At 35.6% G+C, this 21,156-nt stretch overlaps 2 protein-coding genes across 4 annotated transcripts; one reads left to right on the top strand and one right to left on the bottom strand.

The window, feature by feature from the left end:
* Positions 1 to 2,354: 2,354 nt before the first annotated feature.
* On the top strand, positions 2,355 to 8,404 carry LOC113707781 (protein DETOXIFICATION 40-like). Its single transcript, XM_027230103.2, has 7 exons — positions 2,355 to 2,859; positions 3,171 to 3,802; positions 5,912 to 5,968; positions 6,116 to 6,354; positions 7,566 to 7,684; positions 7,842 to 7,928; positions 8,101 to 8,404. The coding sequence occupies exons 1-7, from the start codon at positions 2,494 to 2,496 to the stop codon at positions 8,164 to 8,166; spliced, it is 1,566 nt and encodes a 521-aa protein (XP_027085904.1). The 5' UTR covers positions 2,355 to 2,493; the 3' UTR covers positions 8,167 to 8,404.
* A 1,586-nt stretch (positions 8,405 to 9,990) lies between these two features.
* On the bottom strand, positions 9,991 to 20,198 carry LOC113707780 (heat shock 70 kDa protein 16-like). Of its 3 annotated transcripts, XM_072064724.1 has the most exons (11): positions 19,918 to 20,197; positions 18,338 to 19,593; positions 16,724 to 16,936; positions 14,731 to 14,826; positions 14,497 to 14,649; positions 14,013 to 14,210; positions 11,213 to 11,359; positions 11,001 to 11,129; positions 10,783 to 10,913; positions 10,458 to 10,566; positions 9,991 to 10,363 (listed from the first exon to the last, which is right to left on the bottom strand). In XM_072064724.1, the coding sequence occupies exons 2-10, from the start codon at positions 19,502 to 19,504 to the stop codon at positions 10,497 to 10,499; spliced, it is 2,304 nt and encodes a 767-aa protein (XP_071920825.1). In that variant the 5' UTR covers positions 19,505 to 19,593; positions 19,918 to 20,197; the 3' UTR covers positions 9,991 to 10,363; positions 10,458 to 10,496. The 3 variants fall into 3 exon arrangements, 2 of the variants coding, with proteins under 2 accessions (XP_071920825.1, XP_027085902.1); XM_027230101.2 differs by having other exon boundaries at positions 9,991 to 10,566; XR_011820983.1 differs by lacking the exons at positions 9,991 to 10,363; positions 10,458 to 10,566 and having other exon boundaries at positions 10,792 to 10,913; positions 11,213 to 11,322; positions 19,918 to 20,198.
* Positions 20,199 to 21,156: the final 958 nt, after the last annotated feature.

The following is a 21,156-nucleotide window of genomic DNA, read 5'->3' as shown; positions in this document are numbered from 1 at the left end:
AAACTTTGTTAGATGAGGGCATTTTAAGGTTTTTAATAAATTTTTGACCATATTTTAAGGTTTAATTACTGAAAGTATCAAATCATAGGACGTAAATGCAAATTTAAAATATCGAGAGAGCTCCGTGACTGCTGCCATGATGGAAGACTTGAAACCCCTGCAAAAAAAAAAAAAAAAAAAAATGGCAAATAGAAAAGCATCATCATTGTTTTGCACCCCCATCCCGCTAATTTGTTCGTTTCTCTGGAAGCAGGAATTATGTGCAGGAACATTTGTTTTTTTCTCGCGAAGCGTGCCTAGAGCGCTGAAATCTGAATTATCTACTTCACATCGTGAAGCATCTTGTTACTTGCTACTTTTTTTTTTTTTTTTTTCTGTGGTTCTTCTCAAGTGTGATGATCAATGCCCCAAATGATCAGACTGCAAGCTTGATTTTTTAATTTTTTTTTTCCAAAGGTACATGACGACCTTTTCAAACTTGATATATCGCATCATAGTTCTAGATAACGAAGAGTTAGACGGAAATAAGGACTCTTCAGTTTCAACAGTTCTCTTCGATTGTGTAAACTGATTGTAGAATTTTGATGTAAATGAAAATGATAACCAGTTAGTACAAACTCACAATTATGTGAAAAATATTTGAAATAATTTTCAGTGTGAACTAGTATGCATGTGTGTTTGGATAGGAGTTTATTTGAAATAATTAATGATGTATATAAAACAAAAAGTCGTTAAAAAATAAAAAAAAAAGTGTATTGAGAATATATTTATGATGCAAACAGATAATTTTTATACAAATATTACCTATCAAAGCATCAAAATTATACTAGTTTGCACAATTGGACAAAACTGGACGGATCCTAATTGAAGAGGCCTCAAATTCGAGTTAGGCAGAGGAGCAGCAGGATCAGCAACCGTTCTTGAAGGTTCATAATTAAGATTTGGTAAAAAAAAAAAAAAAAAAAAAGATCTAGACTGCATCTCATATATCATTTTTCACATTATATGTGGGTTCACAAAATTTTGTTCTATAGTTGTACGTTGTTGAAAGTGAATTATACCATATGTATATAAAATTACATCTTATGCATTTTGCACAAAACCAACCTGAACAGTTTTTTTAATAATCGTACGAGCCCCATGTCCGAGTTAGGACATCTGCAACGGAGTGTGATGATACGTGTAATGCCTGCCATGATACGAGTCCATTACATGCATCATTCTGATGATGTGTGTAACAGGTGGGCTAGTGTCAGCAGACCAATTTTTTTGAAGTTGTAACAGACTAATTTTTTGAAACTACAATGGACAAAATTTATACCAGCAAGTTAAAGTTAGCAACATTCATTTTTTTTTCCAATGGTTATGTTTTAATTCTCTACATAAACACGCAACAGACTTTTTTTTTTTTTTTTTTCATATCCTGCTATTCTACTCTATTATTTCTTTTACTCTTTCACCATTTTCCTCAATCTGCTTGCACAATTTTTTAAAATTTCAATATTTTGTGATTATGGATGAGAATTTTAGTAGTTTTACAAATATGTTAAATGCTCCAAATATAGAAAATTCATCCTCCTCACAAAATCAAAACCACCAAAATTTTCCAAATTACCCATTTTCTGGACGTATCATATCTTCGCATTTGAGGTATCACATATTTGTTTAATAATTGCATAATTATTTTTCAAAAAATAACAATATATTATTTTTGAGAGATAGAAAAAGATATATTGTTCAAACTTAGAAATTAATAATATTATTTTTTAGAAAATAAAAAATTGAAAAGGTAAAAATTTTAATGAAAGTTAATAATTTATTTTTTAAAAATAACAAAATTATTTTTAAAAAATACTTTATTTGTTTATGGGATATGAGTTATGTATTATTAAAATAAATGTTTGATTTAATTGTAGACTCATGCTATTACACCTTGTGGAGTGTAATCCATTGTGAGTGGAAGTATAATAAAAAAGAAGAAAGTGAAATGCTGACGTGGCACGTGAATCACATCCTAAAAAGTGTAAACCATTGTAAATGCTCTTAGACGTAGCAGTCAAATATATTGATCAGGTCAATTTATACCATTTTTAGGGATTTGGGGCCTCTCCAATTGTAGTTCCCTTCAATTATGTAAACTAGCATAATTTCAGTATAAACTAGTATATTTTGGTGTAACCGTGAGTTTTACACCAATTTATTATAACGTATGTTTGCACCAAATTATACCAGTTTACACCAAATTCGATTGATTTACACGAGAGAATTAAAACTAGGGCAATTTCGGTATAAACTATATATTTTTGGTGTAACCATGAGTTTTACATCAACTCAATTATGACTTCTTTTACACCAAATTTGTACCAGTTTGAATTTGAAGGGCCCGATTTCTCCCTTCCTAGACCTTTCAATTCACGTTTATAGCTCATTATATAGAACTCAGTTTTGCTAAAACTAAAGGCTTAGCTGAGAAAGATTCACAGAGAGCTTAGCATGGATAACTATCAAGAAGAAGAAGAATTGCATCAACCACTCTTACAATCCAACCAACAAACACCATCACCGCCGCCGCCACCACGAGTACTGGACTACTCCCACTCGACAGCCTATGAAGCCAGCACCGAGCTCGAGAAGGTGCTCTCCAACACCCAACTGCCATGGTTCAAACGCTTCCGACAAGCCTCTTGGATCGAACTCAGGCTCCTGTTTCGGCTAGCCGCACCTGCCGTCATGGTTTACATGATCAACAATCTCATGTCCATCTCCACTCGAATGTTTGCCGGCCAACTCGGGAATCTTGAGCTTGCTGCTGCCTCCCTCGGCAACCAAGGCATTCAACTCTTTGCCTATGGCCTCATGGTACATAATCTCTTTAAATCCCCTACCAATACACATAACCTCATATATTTGCTCCTTACAACCAAGTATTATAAACTTTCAATACAGAAAAGATTAATACATATAATATCTGGAAAGAGAAAATGTGTCCGATAAATGCTTGAATTAGCCGGTGTTTTTTTTAAAAAATTATTTGCTCGTATCTCAAACACTATTTTTATCACCTTTTTATTTCACGTATGATATATCATAAACATGTTACAGTAATTATTGGAAAAAATCTTTCAAATAATCTTCTATCCAAGCACACTCAAGCTTCTTGTGTTTTACAGCTAGGAATGGGAAGTGCTGTGGAGACTCTATGTGGGCAGGCCTATGGAGCTCAGAGGTATAATATGCTAGGGGTGTACCTTCAAAGATCAACGGTGGTACTCGTCTTAACAGGGTTGCCGGTGACCGTGGTTTATGTTCTATCAAAGCCACTCCTGCTTTGGCTGGGAGAATCCAAAAGCGTGGCATCAGCAGCAGCAGTATTCGTATACGGGCTGATCCCGCAAATCTTTGCCTACGCAGTGAATTTTCCCATACAGAAGTTCCTGCAAGCTCAGAGCATTGTTGCACCTAGTGCCTATATCTCACTGGGCACCTTATTCTTGCACGTACTCTTGTGCTGGATTTCGGTGTACAAGATAGGACTTGGGTTGATTGGGGCATCACTGGTGTTGAGTTTGTCCTGGTGGATTATTGTGATTGGTCAGTTTGTTTACATAGTATTGAGTGATAAGTGTAAGACCACCTGGACAGGGTTCACATTGGAGGCTTTTACTGGACTTGGGGAGTTTGTGAAATTGTCGGCAGCATCAGCAGTCATGTTGTGCTTGGAGACTTGGTATATGCAGATTTTGGTGTTGATTTCTGGATTGCTTCCAAATCCTGAGCTTTCCTTGGATTCTCTCTCAATCTGGTAATGTATCTTTTACTGTTTCTTCCCATATAGGAGTGATGATCTTTTTAATTCCATGTCGTTCCAATATGGTTCCGCAGTACAAATTCCTGAATGCGAGGAAAAACAATTCATATCTAAGTAGTACTAATCAAAATTGACCAGTCATCTACTTTAGTGGAAAAGAAACGACAAGCGCTTTTTAACCCCACTTAGTTTGTGCTTTTAATTTCACTTGCTTCTGTACTTCTTTTGGACAATAAATTTACACTAAGTAAGATACTGGCTCGTGCTCATTTTGGCTTGCAAAGTGTAGCCAGGGAAAGCACAGAGAATTGGGTTCTCTTGCGAATATTTTTGGGGGTGACAATCAATTAATCCCCTTGGCCCCATTTAGTTATCTGATGCCTATATTCTCATAAAGTTAAAAGCTGAATATTGACCATGAATAGATATATGCTAAAAGCATTCTCAATCAAGGGCTTTCCATTAATCATAGATCTGAATCAGTTAGAACAGAATAAATGAACCAAAGAATATGAGTAGAAAGAAATGGTTCTCAAATCATCATAAATTCTAACATGTTATATAACTAAGCCCCAGTATCTCCACAACCATGCATATATGAATATGGGCACTTTTTTTTTTTTATTATTCCTTAACAGTTAGTGTTAATTTCACTTGGCAAATGAATTTCAGTTTAATTAAGACATGTTAAAAAAGACAGATTTCCTTTTATCTTTTCATTTCAAAGTCCTCTCATACTACTTATCCCAGGTTTTGAGTGTTTCCAATTACACATGCACCATGATTATTAGGGAGAACAGGAAGGACCAAAAAGTTGAAAGAGCTTCTTTTCTTCCTTTTCTCTTTAGGAGAAATTAAAGTGTTTTTTTTTTCTTAAGACACAAAGAAAAGCTAAATCTGGTTCTTAACGCACGAACCTTTTTGTAATATCATCTTTAATTATTGTCAGATCAAGAAGCATTTGATGCCTGCGCCTCAGACAGGCAAGCTTTATTCCCAACCACTGATGCCTGGTCATTGTGGTCAATTGAACAGCCCCTCCATATATTGAATAAAGGGCTAAACACAGATGCATTAAATACCCCATCCACCCTCCATTTCCAGCTCCATAAACCTTTATTTATTAGGGCACAGAGTACTTGATAGAGAGTTTCATCGAAGCTTTGTCTGTTGTGCATTAAGAGTCTGGACACAAAACTATTGTATTGCTGGGTCCTCTCACAAGGCAATATTTAAGGAACTAGATAGAATACAAAAGCTGTTCCTGCAATCAAAGCCCCAGATTTTTACCTATAATGTGTGCTTGGTCCACTATACTATTGTTGAATTATTTCTGTAGTTTCACATCACGTTTTATGTCAAGAATAAAATAAAAAAAAAAAAAGAAAAGACGTCTTACCATCTCAAATTGATCTCTATAGTATGCAAGCGGAATTGTAGTTCATCTCGTAATCGAGTATTATTGGTCATCGTCTATGATCTATTACCTCTCCTTATTTAGTTTCAATTACATTAATGAGGTAACTTTGTCCAAGGGAGAAAATGATCGAGAAAATGTGCACACTCTCACACACATGGCGACGATCGAGAAAATGATTGCATGATCATCATGAGAAAAAAGTATAATTAATACTGCTAAATTGTACTCCCTCCGTCACACTTTGATAGTCCTGTATTCCTTTTTCATCTGTCCCAAATTGTAGTCCACTCTCCAATTGAAGAATATAGTTGTATTTTCATTTTCCTAAAATACCCTTATTCAATATAAGTAGTTATTACTATAAACCTACCCCATTTAATGAGAGTTGATTCTTTTTTTACCATTAATTCAAGTTTGCATAAAGTTGTATCATATTTAATGCGAGGGTATTTTAGAAAAATAGCAATCTAAATTTACTTTTCCAACAAAGTTAACTCCCTTTTCTTAAACTGTGTGAAAAAGAAAACATGACTATCAAAGTTGGAGGGAGGGAGTACCTGATTTTTGCACTATTAATTAACACCTATAATTCTTGTAATTAAAAACCATGATACAGTCGTCGTTCTAGTTGATTTTACCATTGCGCCGAGAATCTTATGGTCTGTCTTGATGACCTTGTGCAGCTTGGCTGTAAACGGATTATTATTCATGGTTTCGGTTGGCTTCAATGCAGCAGCTAGGTGGGTTCAGCTTTTAATTAGTTTTTGTTGATAAATTCATAAGCATATACCATCTATCTAGTTCAATCATTAATTTCAGGTAATACTCTATCTAAACATACAAATTTGTGGCATTAATATTTGAGATGGGATTAACATGCATGGCAGCGTGAGGGTTGGGAATGAGCTAGGAGCAGGAAACCCAAAGTCGGCAGCATTTGCAGTGTTTATGGTGAATTTTGTGTCATTTGTAGTTGCAGTGGTGGAAGCCATCATCGTGTTGTCGCTGCGACATGTTATTAGCTACGCATTCACCAGTGGGGAAACCGTAGCCAATGCCGTGTCGGATCTTTGCCCATTTTTAGCAGTCACTCTCATCCTCAATGGCGTCCAACCCGTCTTGTCTGGTAAGAGTTTAGTACACCTTTTCAACAACATTTACCTCAGAGAATTAACCATATTGTTGTTAATCATGTGGTGCTAATTACGTAGTTAAGATTCCAATCTTAAAATGTATTCTTCTTTTTTTTTTTTTGGGGCAGTTCTTGATGGGAATAATTGGGATTAATTAGCGTATAAATGCATGTTATGTTTCAATAAACAATGATCCACATGCACATATACGACTCAGATTACTCATCCTAATTACTAACCAATTAATATAGGATAAAAATATGCGTAAGTGTGTCTTTCTCGGTTTGGAGCCTTGTGGATTATATCTTTGTCTATGCTGTAGTAATCATGGTTTGGCTCAACTGCTCATGCAGGAATCCAAGACAACGAAATGGGCAAGTTGAAGTCACTTTTATATGCATGCACTCACAATTCTCTTTACGTAACTTTCTTTTGTTTTATATATATACATATATTTTAAGTATAAGTGAGAGATTCAAATACGGGATTTTTTATTATATATATATATATTTTAGTACTATCCAATCCGTCTCTCTTAGATCTGAAAGATTTTCTAATAGGTGAAATACTCTAATTAATCCCCTATAATAAGATAGTATAAAGCATCTGTATGGAAGGGTTAAACCCCCCCCCCCCCCCCCACACCCCCCAAAAAAAAAGGGGAGAGAAGAAAGGGAGAATCATCATCGGATGGTTAGAAACCTGATATGAAATTTCCTATCAAAAGAAAAGGACGTCTTTTTGCTTTCTTGATTGAGAAGCTGTGTATGGTCTTGAAAGGAAACGAAGCTAGCTAACATGCATGATGGGTGTAAATTGTACATATCCTATTATATTACATCAAAAAAAAAAAAGAGCCTTTTGTGACACATTGATTGAAACCTTTAGGTCCCTTGATTACCACTACAAATTGGCAACCACTGAGCTCTTCATGAAAGACAGCCAAGACAAAGACCAAAACTTTGATGATAAATGAATATATTAGTCACGCTGATCGATCAATGAACTGTAGAATACGTACAGTACCTTTTTTACCAACCTCTGAAATTCTTTGTTGATCGTCCACTTCAACCATAGATAATGCAGCAGCCTTAATTTATATAAGTGCAATAACTAACACCTATACATACATCTTTTCTTCCTTAATTAGTTGTATTGATATCATCAATTCAAGAGACTCTTTTTATGCATTGATTTTCATCAGGTGTTGCTGTGGGGTGCGGATGGCAAGCATATGTAGCTTATGTAAATGTGGGATGTTACTACGTGGTAGGAATTCCGTTGGGTTGTCTTCTCGGCTTCAAATATAAACTTGGAGCTAAGGTATATGAATGAAATTAGGCTTTAATTTCTTCTTGCAGTACTACTTCTTATATATACCTGAGGTATATATAGCTGATACAGGATCTTGTGTTGTGGATGGAAGGAGATGGAAATTTGTTATTGGTTGGCAACTTTAATTAACCATTCCTACTTGCAGGGTATATGGTCCGGAATGATTGGAGGAACAATGATGCAGACACTTATCTTAGTATGGTCTACATTTCGGACGGACTGGAATAAAGAGGTTAGCAATAACTAACTGGTTAATATCGATCCTAAATTAATTAGAACCTCTTTAGTTATGATTTTAAAATTTTTTCCTTTCATTTTTGTTTACTAAAAAAAGTTATTTACGGTTGTTCAAGAAGGTTATATATATATATGAATAGCTCAAAATTTAATTAATGAGTTTTCAGGTGGAGAAAGCAAGAGAACGTCTGCGAACCTGGGATGACAAGAAAGAACCCCTTTTGAAGGATTAGAGGCTAATTATGATTGAATAGTCCTTATATTTGTCCCGAATTACAATTGAGACTGCGGCGAAGTCCCATTGGGTGTCAATTCCCTTCCCCACAAATAATAATAATATTTCATGGCTGGGAAAAATATGAGCATAAGCAATAGCTCATTGAGAAATCTAAGGAAGACAATTCTGAAGTTTATAAGTGTAATTCATTGAAGGAAGAGAATAATGAAAAGGGGCAATGAATTTCCCATAAATGCCGTGTGAATTAGATATTTTTTTCGCCTGTTTTTCATAAATTTTAGTATTATAGTAGTGTATGAAAAAATTGTTACTGTAATTGTTTGTTAGGGTGTTTTTAGAATTTCAAATATTGTTGGAGTATTTTTTTTTTTTTAAAAAAAACCGTCCATCACTATTACTTACCACGACAATCACACCACCCCCTCCCTCCTCCTCTCTCTTCCCTCTCTCTTTCTCTCTCTCCTTTTCTTCCTTCTCTCTCCTCCCTACTCCCTTGCCGGCAAAACCCTCCTCCTTCCTTCCAAAAGCCGCTCGCAACTGGAACTTCTGATTGCGGAAAGGGGAGAGGATTTTGGGGAAGGAAAGAAAGGGGAGAAGGGAGGAGGAGAAAGAGAGAGATAGGAGAGAAGAGGGAGGTGGTACTGGTGGCGGTGATTAGTGGTGCTGGTATTATGTGGTAGGAATTATTTTATTTTTTATTGCATTTGAGAATGTATGTATGGATCAAATACTTTTGGAATTGTATTTAGAATGTATTATTGCAACATTATAATTGAAAAACATATTTGTGAATCCGAATAGAGCCGTCGTTCCTTTTTTTTACCCAGTTTTTAGGACGTTAACCCCTTGGCCGGGGATAGAGCAAATTAATCCTTATCTACGGTGATGGCCAGCACAAAGTCTGAATTTTCATTTTTTTTTTTTTGTAGTTGATCTTTTTAGTTGTGCTTAGGAAATTCCAGGCTTGAAAACCAAATTGAAGGTGATGAATTTCAGTCTGAATTCTGGTGTTAATGAGTTACAAGCAACAACCATTTGTGATAGTTTCAAGGCAACAAACCATTGTTTTTGTCATTGATGACCAAACTTTTTCTTTTTCGATGATCACTTAAACTTTAGAAGTTCAGATATGATAATAAAATTTACACATTGCACTATCAAAAAATTAAATTCATGCATGCATTAATCCCTATGATGAAATTTTGAAGAAGTATCGTAATTAATTGAAATTGTGTTCAATAATATGAAAAGGGTACAGAAAAATCAAATAATCTCAATGTTTTTGTACTTAGGTTTTTTTTTTTTTTTTTTATGCTTTTGTACTCAGTTTTAACAATGTGAAGCAGTCCTTTCTTCTTTAAGTAACAATAATTCTAACTTCAAGACCTTTGTCTAAACAAGAGGAGGCAATGTGAGGAGGGAACAACTGAACAAAAGTTGAACAAAAATTATTACTTTTACAACCTTTATCCTTGCACCGATTCCTTCTTAAATTTAGTTGAGAGGAGGGAAATATTCAGAATCCCCATCTCGCTGTAACTTGTAATCAAATACAACTATTTTATATGAATGTCCAGAAAAAGAGATTTAGATGAACGCTCAAGCAAATAAAGCCACAAATCTTTTAGATTGATAAATATTTGAATTTGTTATATATATTATTTACAATCAATTTGTCTTCCAAAATTCATGTTAAATGGATTTAGGCTGTATGTACACCATACAAAGCTGCATGAGAAAATAGATTACTTTTTGTCCTTTATATCTCTCATCCAAATTTCTATGGGAGGGGAAAGCACATGAGAAAAGGAAAGAAGCATAATCAACGAAACTAACACTACTTATACTATGAGTAAAACAGTGAGTAAGGCTTACTGTAATTACAAAATCCACAAGAAGTTACCTCAGAAGACTTGTGACTCAAGAATGGTTTACATCTTCCTCGAGTGAAGTATTGGTAATCTCACCAAAACTGTTACATCTATGTCAGTATTTTTCCTCTACAAAAAAACGTAAATCCACAAGGACTACAAAGAGCAGTAAAATTTTCAATCCTCTGAAATGTTGGATCTACATCTGCAGGTGCTAGTCCAACATGGTCATCATCTGTGTAAAGACACAGCTTAAGGGTCGTAGCACCCCAGACATGAGTATAAATGCCACCAGCATTCTGTGTCCAACCATGGAGAGACCTTACAATGTGATGGCAGAGAATTATTCTGGATGAGGCCTGGCAATAAAAATACTATCCGCATAAATTCAAATTCAGTTGATCTGATTGCCTACCCAAGCTAATGCTGATCATTCCACTGGCATGCAGATCCTTCAGTCTGAATTCGGTGCATCATGCGGTGTTGGCAATGAAGACTTGGACCTCATTATACGTTTGCACATCCTGAAACACATATCATCCAAACAAATCACATTACACTGCAAAGATGAGATCAGAAATGCAATGATCACTTGATACTTCGAAATGTACAGGACACAACAGAGAAACTTATCATACCTAGAAACTTCAAATGATATTGCAACCAAGATATTCTAAACAAATCTTCCAAGAATCAACCAAATTAAATAATGAGCAAGCTCAACAAGAAAACACACATACACATCAAGAGCCTCAGTTCTTCTCCTAATTTCAGACGATGAGAGTGTAGGATCAGCATTTTTGGGTAATGAATCCTGCAGCTGGGTTCTCTCTCGAAGCCACTGCTCTGCTTTACTGCATTCGTTATATACCTGCAAAATGAAAGAGGTCAAGCAACTGAACGCTATAAAGACAATGCAAAAATATACACCTTCAAAATGATGCGAAAGTGACCGTACAGCATCTCTCTCACTTGGTGGCAGTGATCCTACAGCCATTCGATTCTCCACGATGCAATTTAATAAACTTCTTGTTGCCTGTGCCCTTGCCTCTTCATCTTTATACCGATGTTCAACAGGATTGACCATCTAAACAAAATTCTGACAAGGTTATAACGTCCACCAAGAAGAAGCATGAAAACGTTACACTAGGGCATGTACACAGGAAGCACCTTTTTGAGATCTTCAAGTTTCCGAGCATAGACGTGTTCAGACTCGTCATCTCCATCATCATACAGCCATTCCTCAGTCTGTTGCAGACTACTGGAAATTCCTTCTCTTTCTGCATCGGTAGCAAAGCTCCGATATGAATTTAAAAGCTGCGGATGTGATGTCATTTTCACACTAAAAGTGAGTTGGAGCATGAAAAGGATTAACCCCAAAAAAAAATGTTTGTGCACCAAAAGAGGACATTGATTACAGAATTTCATAAAGCAAAAGAAAAGAGCATTGATCATTAAAAGTTCAGGAAGAAAAGTTCCTAAAAAGGATTGATTTCAAAAGTTCACCAATCAAAGAATACACGACTTAAGATGAACAGGAAGAAAAAGAAGCAGAAAGAATCTCCTCTTTCGGCTACTCAGATGTAATATAATTTTGAATTCACTGACAAGTGTTTCTCAAATAAGAACAGTGAATGAACCACGTCAGTTGACAAATTCCAGAAGAAGAAGAAGAAAAACATGATGAAGGTGTTGTATGTTATTACTTTAGAACTAAAATAACATATTTTAGCTGGACTATCCCAAACTCCGAATTAAAGTATATAAGAAAAACAAAGAATGGCCCAATGGATACTAAGTCTTTCTTCGACTTTTCATCGCCAGGCATTCATTCTTAAATAGCTTGCTATTTGGCATAAATCTTTTCCCATCCAGTTTCAAAGAAATTTATCATCCTGGTGATAAAAAGGCGGACAGATTTGAAGCATTGACCTAAATAGATGCAAAATGAACGGCTCCACAGCGCCAAATTCCACGTCAAAGTGGATTAAAGGTCCTCAACTGTTTTCAGGCCAATCTTGAAATCAGAATGCTAATTGAAAGATGCTCAGTCAAGTCTTGGTTAACAAGATTACCCACCATGTGCGAATTAGTGGCTCCTAACAAATGCAAAGGTTTGACAGGGAGATGCAGCATTTATGTAAAGATAAGATTGAGTGGGCCTGGTTGAAGGAAAATCTTAATATTGTTTGCCCAAGGGATCTGAATAAACAAGTTGGATCCCAGCCAGCCCCGACTGCAGATACAATGACTTTGTTTACCTAGGTCTTGCCTTAGTGCGTGTTTCACCATTTAAGGTTTTTGCCAAGTGTTAAAACCATACATTTTCACTTTCCAGTCAATTGGATCTGCCTCTACTCTCACTGCATTAAGGACAACAAACTTTCCAACAGTAAAATTGGGTCTAGCTAGTGCTAAATCATGTGGTGTGCTGGCAATTGTCCAGAGTGGATGGCTGCAGAGCTAGTATGACCTGGCATCTGGCATTCATGAGCTGAAGTGTACAAAATGTACAATAATGAGAAGTTGTCCATGTTGACACTGTGCTAATAAGTTTCTTAGCACTGTTAAATGCCAATGCATTCTTTTGTGCAAATGAAACAGTGAAAACAGGAAAAACTCTTATCCTGTTTACAACTTACTAGTATTTTCAGAGGAAAATTGGAGGTAACATAATGATGGATCATTAAGAAAGGGCTCCATCTACTTTCAATAATCTGAAAGCAGAATCAATTAGGCTCTAGAGTTATATCCTGTGGAAACTGTTAGAAACCCCTTGCTTTTACCCCCAAGCATTATGCATCTTAAACTGAAGAATCTACAAAGCAAGGTGGTAGCTGCTTGGTGTAGCAGAAATGGCATGCTCACAACTTCTAAAAGGGCCATTTTTTATGTTCTAAATGCATCCAACAAGTTCAATCAACGGTCTAGTACTTTAAGCAACCTGAATAAATTTCAAATTTTTATCACAATTTCTACATTGTGTCAATTGTCAAATATATTTTCATTGATATGCATTATTAAAAGTAACTTTCAAAATGTTCATCTAACTATTTTGGACATGCAAGAAATCAGAAATATTTGATACAATATCATGCATGCTCCATGATTTTTAACCATTTGGTTTAAGTGCCAAATATGAATTCCAGTTAAGAAACAATTTTTCTGGTAGATTGTGACACAACTACGAATATAGTTGATTTGAAGTGTTTTCTTATGTCTTGTCCAAATTATTCAAGGAATGCAACTTAGAAGTATCTGTGCTATGTCATATTCATTACTCCTGTACATGGTGTTCTTCTTGGCTAGTGGCAACAGTAGCTAAGGAACTTATAGTCTAACATTAAAAAAAATAACAGAAAATGAAGATGACAGGAAGCAGATACAGCAAAACTTAAAGATAATGACAGGTGCAGCCTGTGGATGTTCCATAAATGCACCAGAAACAGGACCAGAATACAGAAGGAAATCCAACTGAAAGAAATTACACCAAGCCAACCAGCACAGATAATTTGACCAATTGTTGCCGAACAAACTAAATGTGTTTTGCAAACATGCCGATGTAAACAAGTAAATGTTGGCCAGTAAAAGCAATATATGGCCAACCTGTTTGCTCTTGGATAGTCATAACTACGACAATGCACCTTTATCAGATATCTGTCTAGGCAAACCAAAAAAGAAAAAAAATTACAGGTACTGAGTGTGTTTGAATACAAGTGCTTTTTTTTTTCCACATATTATTTCGCTTGCATCATAGACACATTTTCCAATCACCATTTTATCTCACACACATCATTTCACAAAAAGTGCTACAGTATTAATCTGGATATCTTTTCCAAATAATCTCCTATCCAAACACACCCATTGCTTTATGTACCATATTCATACAGAGATCTTATGCAGCTTGATCTTTTAGGCCTGGTTTCCAAACTGAAACCTGACGTACACATAACTAGATATTGAATCATACCTTGTTACGGGTGTCATAGACATAAGACTCGAGGGAGTTTTTACGATCTTTAGTTCTCTCCATCTTTGTATCTTGTTCAGCCAATTGAAGCTCTTTTTCTTGAGCTTGGGACAGTTCAACTGGCGTCATCCCACCACATATATTTTCACTGATTGGTATATCCTGTCTCCTTGTTGCTTTTGCCCTCCTTTCATCACCCTGCACAAGGATATGAATATCATACCATTTATTTACATTCAACAATGATAATCTAAGTTGAATTTGAAGGGAAACAAACTTAGTTTGGAGGACCAGCAGACTCATTTTGTAACTGAACAAAGTAAAGGTACTAGAGCTATGTTGATGTCAAAACAATTAAATTATTGAAGATGTATGCCTCTGTATCTTGGGCGCAAGCCTATCTTTTCTTTCAATTGATAATGGGGAACAACCTCAGCAATGTAATTATTCCTCAAGCCAAAAGACAAAACTTCAGAAAACTTACAGCAGCTGCAGGTGAAAACTTTGAATGTGCAGAGTTTGAGTCACCAGGACCATTAGCTGTGTAAAAAGTCTCATGATTGCTTGTCTCCATGTTCTCTGAAAGAGCATCAGCATAGTTATTTGAAGTAGGATCATCCGCATGATCTTCAATCAGCTGAAGAAAGATAAAAATTTCATGAAGAATTCAAATGAATCATGATTTACACATGTTTCTCAAATTATAATCTACACTCACCGAAGCTGATTCAACACCAACTATTCCATGGATGTTTAGGTGAACTCTTACTTTAACCTTCGCCTTCTCCGAATGGGAAACTTGGTAGGGGCCAATCTAAACCAAAAAAAAGAATATTTAACTTGAGTTTGCTTATCTTCCTAATCCAACAAATTCAGCTTGAAACAAGAAAAGCTACAACTACAGCATAATCATTGAAAGTAGGAAAGAAAATTATCCTGTGATATAAATAGAAAGTAAACTCTTTGAGAATGAACCTCAAACAAGAAAAAGACGAAACAAAATAGCATGCCAACTTTCACCCCAAAAAATCTGGTGCATTTGGGTTGAGAATTGTATATATCAGTTTCCACTTTGGAATCATCCCCATCTAGAACTGTGTTCTTTATGACCGTAATCAGTGGCCCAGAATTTGCAGTGTCTAGATCTTGTTTTTCTGGAATCCCTATGCAATGAATCCCTCCAACATATGACTTCCAATTATCACAAAAAAGTATGTCACATAAATCCAACGAAGATGTAAATTCTCGTTCAAATGTCCACATCTGTCCTTAGTGCTGAAAAAGAAGTCACTGGGAAGACAAGAAATGCCTTTTTTGATATTTTGCAAAGGAAGCTAGTGGAAGTTTACCTAAAGTTAGAGGCCTAGCATAGTTTTAGGATGTGGATATGACCATAATATTAAATATCCATATATAGTTAGCCTTCATACTTAAGATCAGGTTATTTGACTGAAAGATAATGGGAAATTTCCATCCCGTAATCTCAAAAAAAAAAAAAAAATGCAGTTCTGATACTTTTGCTCCCTAAACTAACTTTGAGGCAAAAAATTTCCCCTCATTCTAGCTTTGGCATCCAATTGAATCTAAATCTAAACAAATCCTTCAAAACCAAACTAAGAAGTTACACAACAATTACCACATTACAGTACCACGACAATCATATTTCTTTCCAGAATATCTTAATGAAGATGCAACATCTTATTTCAATTCTTAAGTAGTTTTCTTCTGAACAGACAAAATTAAATTGACACTAGATGGTGTAAAGAGGAAGTAGTGTCAAATCCCATATGCAATGGAATACATTCCTTTATCTCCTTAAAATATTTTCAGCAATTAGGTAACTTTCATTAAAACACTACAAAATGGTTTAACAATTCTATTCATCGACCAAAAAGGGATTTGATAGTTTATTTTCTGGTTTAATGGGCATTTTGAAGTGCAAAATTCACTTTCAACAGGTAACGACAGCAAATTATTTAATCTACAACATCTTGGGAACTGGCTAAAGCACTCAATCAACTAAATCAATGAGTTTGGACCCCCTTATTCAAAGCAAGAATGTTTGGTCATAGCTTTACATCATGCAGTTAAATTTCCCACCTGCAGTACATTGGCATAGAGTGCACCATACATGACAGCAAGAAGATGTAAGGATTAAATACATTCAATAATTCCACAGGGCCATCAGACTCTCTTCACAGCAGAGTTGAAATCCACCAATATCCAACTTATTTGCTAGAATATATAAATCATAAATGTTTCTGAGACATAATAGACGTCTCTCCCTCTTTGGCCTAAACTCTCTTAATGCAGTAACCACAACATCTCTTCCCAATGAGAGATCATTATTTTCACATAACAATTGGACCACCAGATGCGATTGATGATTCCAAGCATTTAAAGATACCGCATGCATTTAGAAATAAAATATCATTCAGTCAATTCATATTGAGGATGAGCAGGATGGATATATGTGAAACAACAAATGAGGAATATTAGTTGCACATACACATTCATAGTAAATTCAATGATAGAGATACTTAAAGGCATGGAAGCACACAAATAGTTGCATTATTGTAAACATGATTAGAATTGTTTAACATCTACAAGATAGCAATATTACAAATTCTGCACAGAGAACCAGATAAGCTCTCATTCGCTTAATTTAGCACATAATTTAGCAAAAAATTGCCAAGTAAAAGGAATATTACCATAAAATCACTAATTTTGGTAGACGTACAGGGTAGCAACTCATTCTCATTCGCATAAAAGGCTTCCATTTGGAATGTATTACTCTTCTGCAATGTAAGCATCTTAACACTCGGAAAAGGATGACCTCGTGGAAACAAAACACAATTTGATTGTGCACAAATTGGGCCATCACTAAGAGAAAATCCTATGGAAAATGGAAAAGAATCTTGCACCTGCAAAAAAAATAAGGCCAGAGAGAACATTATTCTATTAAAACAGCCCACAATTTATCCAACTGCCTGCAACAAAACTTCAAGGATATTGAAGTCGCTGTCCTGTCTGCTAACCGCATAGAATGAACAAAATCTTAGTATCATAATACCACTAATAAAAGATTATCTTCATTTCTTTAGTGTTCAAATTATCATTTTGGATATGCTAAAAAAACTAGCCTCTTAGAATGATCTCCAATTGTCTTCACATCATTAAAAATGAAATAGTGATTAGACAATCAAGAAAAATGGTACCAGTTGAGAAAAAATGAAAATCTAACCTATGAAAACATTATCTTTAATTGAATCTGAACCATCTGATGTCATTGAGGGACATTCATTGTGGACTGAAGGATAGTTTATGTTGAGATTAAAGAAACTAAATGTTTTTATCTTCATCGTAGGACACTCTGTTTAAACCTTTATTTTAGATTCCACAACTGAGTTTAAAATTAAGGCAATATGCTTTTGCATTTTATGAAACTAAAGACATTTGGCCTGTCAAGAATTCTTGACATTTGCACTTTTTAACTGAGAAAAGTTCAAAGAAATGTAAACCATGGATTTTACCTGCAAGGTTTTAGTATATGCCTATTTATCAGCATGATGCTTATAAATTTTAAGTACCTGTATACTATGGCTATGGTTGGTGAATTCCTATTTAAGAGTCATTAAAACCTAGAATACACAATTGATTCCCCATTTTACCAACTCATAATTGGTTACCGACCAATTTCACAGGTCAATACTATGTCACAATATGCACAATGTGACACTAGAAGAACAAAATTTCAACTAAAAGCATGAGAAAAGAGGCTGTTGAAGCACTACATCGCAGCAAGTGTACAAGACAACAGCTATAATTGTAATGATAATAGGGCTCATAATTATGGCAATGGAAGCCCGGTTACAAATAAAGGAGTAACAAGTTCCCGTTAGCGAGTCTAAGATGCTGCCAACGATACATAGAGGCATCTGCTACTCACTGATTTTGCTCTAGAATTTCATTTGTTCAACTACTGGGACAGAATCATTTTGAAGAAGTGTGCTTTCCCACAGGAAAACTACTTTAAATGCCATAATTTTTTGCATCCTCTTTTGATTCCGGGGTTTTCTCTTGAAGAGGAAGCCAAACTTAGCAAGGACATGATCATGCATGGGGAAGAGCAATGACATCATATTTTGGATTCTCCCTAAAACAAGCTACAAGCACATTTAATGACTTCTGGAATAACCATGGTGAAACAATATTTTTTTTTAAAGCAACATAAGAATAATAGACAGGAGCAGAAATAGAGAAACAGCACATGCTCAAGTAAGAAAGTAAAAAAAAAAAATACAAATGAACCATGTTTAACGAACCTCAAACTCCCTAACACGGAATGTTGGGCTCAGCATTGCACATTGAAGAGCACAACCACGAGCCACACACTCACTGACATTTATCGTTCGGCTGGGCTCTCTCCTGAAAAGGGCACTTAAAACCTTCATGATTGCAGGAATTCGTGAGCCTGATCCAACAAGCTCAACAGTGTGAATCTTTTCCAGAGTCAGACCAGAGTCAAGCAAAGCCTTACGGCAGGGAAAGCTGATTCCCTCCAACAAGTGTGATGATAGCTTCTCAAAATCTTCTCTCTTAATGAATCCCTTGACATCTTTCTCATCCATCAAGCATTCAATGTTAAGTGGTGCCTCTGGATTCGCGCTCAAGACCTTTTTCAATTTCTCACAAGCAGCCCTCAACCTTATAGAAGCCCGAAGATTTGAATGGACATCAATGTTGTACTGTTCCTTGAAATTGGCAGCGAAATATCTGAACAAAACCTCATCAAAGTCTCTGCCTCCTAAGTTACTATCAAAAGCATGAGAAAGTATCTTCATTTGTCCAGGCTGAAATGATGCTACAGCCACCTGCGTATCACAATGGCCAACATCAACAAACACAACATTTGCCGGACCCCCATTGAAGTCTGTCTTGTATATACCATAACCAAGAGCAGTAGCAGTACAGTCATGCATCAACCTCAAAGGTTTCAGACCAGCAATCTCAGCTGCGTGCAAATATGCTCTTCTCTGCAAGTCAGTGAAGTATGACGGTATACCAATAACACAATCCGAGACATGAGTCTCCAGATTTTTCTCCGAAATCTGCTTTAAATGTCCAAACAACATCACCATAATTTGAAACGGTGTAAAGCTTTGTTTCTCATCCAAGTAGTACAGATGAATCAAAATACCACCATCAGGTCCCTCAGAAGTCTCAAAAGGTACCAACTTTAAATCATCCTGCACACTTGGTTCCCTAAACTTCCTACCGATCAATCTCTTAACCTGAGAAATCGTTGATCTCGGGTTCATGGTAGCAGAGGCAGCCCCTACTGCACCCATAAACCTCTGCTTCTCACCAAACGACACCACAGCAGGGGTTTCACGTTTTGATTCATCATTCAACAGCACATCAATGCCCCGCTGTTTGGCCACTGCTACAACACAGTTCTCATTTCCAACATCTAACCCCAACACACTCATTTGCAACTAGAAGCCCAAAGCAATCAAAACCCACCAAAATTTTAGCACAGAACAGCAAAATTCACTCCCAAAACAACAAGAAAATACACCTACACAGAAAACCATTATCACAATATCAGTAGCTCATGCATTCAAAAAACTAGCTGCACCCCACAAATTCAGAAGCAGAATGAATGATCAGGTCATGTGAATTAAAAACCGATTCATAATCACAATAGAAACAGGTTTCATCATAATCACTATCAAAAACAGACTATGAATTACTGACATAATTCAAAAGATACTACTAGCTGTAGTGATAAAATATCGCAGCTCTACAGTGACGCCGGCATCTGATCATCAATGTTGTTCCACAAACAGATTAAATACTGAGAAAAAATAGAATTGCGTGGGGAAATTGGAACACATGTTACCTGCAAAAGTGAGCGATGAAAATGCAGAGATATTGTGGGGCGCCGGGCGAATAGAAGGAACCCTAAAGCATTAGGAGGAGGAGGAGGAGGAAGGGAAGAGCCTAATGGAGGAAAGAGAGATAATCTCCGGAATGATTGGGGCGAAGAGTCTTAAGAAGATCCCTTCGCACCCTTTACTTATACACGGACGAAAACGGATCAAATCATGTAGCAGTACCTAACGTATGTTCCATGGAATTGTACTTTACTTCCGCCACTGTCTTAATGGAATGATAGCTAATGAGTGAGCGGAAAGATAAAAAGGAAAAAAGACTGCTTATGCCCTTGCAATTCCGGAAATTGGCCTTCTCTTTTCTGATTGGTTTCTCCCCACCAATGCCCTTTCCGTATTACTCGGTTGCCTTTGCCTTGGCGTCTTGAATGACATTTTTCACGCTGCTCTCGAATTTGGACAGTGTATTATTTAAAATAGTTACTGTAGCATTTTTTGTGATATGATATATATAACATAAAAAGGTGATTAAAAATATAAAAAAGTAGGTTGAAAAATATATTTTCGATATAAACGAAATATTATTTGAAATAATTTTGATATCCAAACACTCCCGAAGTTGCTTCTTCACCTGCAAAAATCAAGAATCAGCCAAGCATGCAGCAAATATTTGATTCAGTGCAATTAATCCAGTCTTCCGTTCTTCAGGGCATATGACTTGCCTGAAGTTTTTTTTTTTATTTTTATAATTGAATAATTGATTATGACAAAGGTGGCCAAATATGCATTACACCTTAAATTTTGTTGTGCATCACGTCAAAATTATGGATTAACTAATTTTGTACCCGTTCGTTAAACGGGAATCGTAGAAAAAAAATAAACTATTTAGTCAATTTTATAAAAATGTCGATATAAAATACAAATTTAATGTATAATATATTATAACTTGTTAAAAAGTATATTACTATGTGCACATTGTAATATAAAGTATTCTTATAATATAAATTTGAACATCTAATTCAGTGAATAATAATTCAAAAATGGAAAAAATAACATTCAACAATACCATAACATTCAAAAATTTGACAATAAATAAAAAGTACAGTAAATAGTATCAAATAATATTCTACTCTTCATAAACTTGTTTTTGTTTTTCTTCTGTTTGAGCATTCTTCTCGATTTATCCGTGCAACTCAACATTTATTGATTTTTCATTATCACTGCATGATAGCAAAGCATGATAACTA

Source organism: Coffea arabica, chromosome 9c (genome assembly GCF_036785885.1).
Source record: "Coffea arabica cultivar ET-39 chromosome 9c, Coffea Arabica ET-39 HiFi, whole genome shotgun sequence".
NCBI classification, from domain to species: domain Eukaryota; kingdom Viridiplantae; phylum Streptophyta; class Magnoliopsida; order Gentianales; family Rubiaceae; genus Coffea; species Coffea arabica.
The sequence above is the reverse complement of the archived record's forward strand: the minus strand, read 5'-3'. Positions and strand labels throughout refer to the sequence as shown.

Excerpts from the sequence above, each read along its gene's own strand:
- LOC113707781 (XM_027230103.2), top strand. The coding sequence starts at position 2,494 with ATGGATAACTATCAAGAAGAAGAAGAATTGCATCAACCACTCTTACAA. Across the intron at positions 2,860-3,170 it reads TCTTTGCCTATGGCCTCATG|CTAGGAATGGGAAGTGCTGT; the intron begins GTACATAATCTC and ends TGTGTTTTACAG. Across the intron at positions 3,803-5,911 it reads TTGGATTCTCTCTCAATCTG|CTTGGCTGTAAACGGATTAT; the intron begins GTAATGTATCTT and ends GACCTTGTGCAG.
- LOC113707780 (XM_027230101.2), bottom strand. The coding sequence starts at position 19,504 with ATGAGTGTGTTGGGGTTAGATGTTGGAAATGAGAACTGTGTTGTAGCA. Across the intron at positions 14,211-14,496 it reads AGTTTTCACCTGCAGCTGCT|GGTGATGAAAGGAGGGCAAA; the intron begins GTAAGTTTTCTG and ends ATCCTTGTGCAG. Across the intron at positions 10,567-10,782 it reads AGAACTGAGGCTCTTGATGT|GATGTGCAAACGTATAATGA; the intron begins GTATGTGTGTTT and ends TATGTGTTTCAG.